This window comes from Medicago sativa, chromosome 7 (assembly GCF_051527215.1).
Source record: "Medicago sativa cultivar Bolivia chromosome 7, Bolivia_mono, whole genome shotgun sequence".
Classification (NCBI taxonomy): domain Eukaryota; kingdom Viridiplantae; phylum Streptophyta; class Magnoliopsida; order Fabales; family Fabaceae; genus Medicago; species Medicago sativa.
In genome coordinates, this window is record NC_140755.1 from 62,852,405 (window position 1) to 62,854,278 (window position 1,874).

At 33.6% G+C, this 1,874-nt stretch overlaps 1 protein-coding gene across 1 annotated transcript; it reads left to right on the forward strand.

The window, feature by feature from the left end:
• The first annotated feature begins 381 nt into the window (after positions 1–381).
• LOC146907512 (uncharacterized) lies at positions 382–1,662 on the forward strand. The gene is made up of 2 exons (XM_085729117.1): positions 382–421; positions 839–1,662. The coding sequence occupies exons 1-2, from the start codon at positions 382–384 to the stop codon at positions 1,660–1,662; spliced, it is 864 nt and encodes a 287-aa protein (XP_085585243.1).
• The last annotated feature ends 212 nt before the right edge of the window (positions 1,663–1,874 follow it).

Sequence of the window (1,874 nt, forward strand, 5' to 3'; positions counted from 1 at the left end):
ACATAGGCAAAAAGGATGGTCCATTGGGCGAATTTTAAGTTCCAGAAATTTCAAACTTGTAGAGTTCAGACTGGTACACCTATCTCAACCTTGTTAGTGAGAACTTAAATACTATTATGCAAAACAACAAAGTCCAGAACAATCCATGGATTTCCGCTTTTGGAATAAGCAACCCAACTAGAATATCGAGACTGATAAACATGCAAACTACTAGAGCTTATGCAATGAGCCTCTATGAAAAATTCATTTGAACCTTTGACAAAAGTAAGTAATACTCGAGAACTGTAACGAAAAAAATAATCTTCAATAGCTGACGTGTGAATGATCATTTTTTTTCTTATAAATGGATTCATTAATTGTGGTTTATTGGCACCATTCATGATGAGATATCCACTAGACGAACTCAGATTGGATAATTGTGGTAAGTTCGTTTTTCAGATATGCTATAAAAAGAACAAAATTTCTTTGCATATGAAGTTGTTTGAACAAGTAGTGGTGATTCTGATACCATGAAACTTTTCCAATAAATTTTTTGAACTATTCTCCACTCCCTTGCAAACACCAGAAAATTGAAATAGATCGTCAAAATCTAGTTTTCGAGATGGTATTAAGAACATTATCCGAAAGACACTCAATGAGAAGCTTCAGAGACACCATTGTTTTTCATTGTGGTTAAGTGGTTGCCTTCTCTTTAAGAAAAGATCTTTCTTGGATTATAGTAATGTTTGCAAATATATATTTCCTTATCTCACATTTCTCTATGATATTATTAATTAAATGAATAAAAGCATATGCACTCTTTGACATCGGGAATAACCTAGCATTATTATTGTTTCAGGTAGAGAAGTGAAAAGTGTTGTTGACTTCAGCCAACTTTCGGATAATGTTCTTGTTACCATATCTCTAAAACTAGATTTTGACGATCTATTTCAATTTTCTGGTGTTGGCAAGGAGTGGAGGAGAGTTCAAAAAATTTATTGGAGAAGTTTCATGGTATCACAATCTCCACTACTTGTTCAAACAACTTCATATGCAAAGAAATTTTGTTCTTTTTATAGCATACCTAAAAAACGAGGTTACCACGCTAAGATGAGATATTTTTTGGTATTATCCTATTTGAGTTCGTGTGGTGGATATCTCATCATGAAAGGTGCCAATAAACTACAATTAATGATTCCATTTATAAGAAAACAAATGGTCATTGACACCTCAGCTATTAAAGATTATTTTTTTCGTTACGGTTCTCGAGTATTACTTACTTTTGTCAAAGGTTCAGATGAATTTGTCATAGAGGCTTATTGCATAATCTCAAGTAGTTTGCATGTTTATCAGTCTCGATATTCTAGTGTGGTTACTTATTCCAAAAGCGGAAATCCATTGATTGTTCTGGACTTTGTTGTTTTGAATAATACTGTTCATGTTCTCACTGACAAGGTTGAGATAGGTGTACTTAGTCTGAACTCCACAGGTTTGAAATTTCTAGAACTGAAAAATTCGCCCAGTGGACCATCCTTTTTGCCTATGTTACATAGTTGTGATGTGAAGCTTCTTGTGGTTTCTTTTAACCATAATAAATTATTGGATGTCTACAGGATAGACTTCTCAACGATGAGTTTTGTCATGCTAGAAACTTTGGGTGACCTTGCATTGTTTTTCTCATAATACAAATGCCATGTGCTGAGCATTCCAAGCAAGTGGGGATATGAAAGAAACTGTGTGTACAATATTAATAATATACATGCAGAATGTGAATTGTATTCATTGAGTAATAATTAAATGCATTGTTCCTGTTGATAGTTGTCGACTTCCTCATATAGTCACAACTTTATTGGCTGGATTGGCGTTTTCAAAATCTACACGATGAAGTTGATAAT

Excerpts from the sequence above, each read along its gene's own strand:
- LOC146907512 (XM_085729117.1), top strand. The coding sequence starts at position 382 with ATGAGATATCCACTAGACGAACTCAGATTGGATAATTGTG. Across the intron at positions 422-838 it reads ACTCAGATTGGATAATTGTG|GTAGAGAAGTGAAAAGTGTT; the intron begins GTAAGTTCGTTT and ends TTATTGTTTCAG.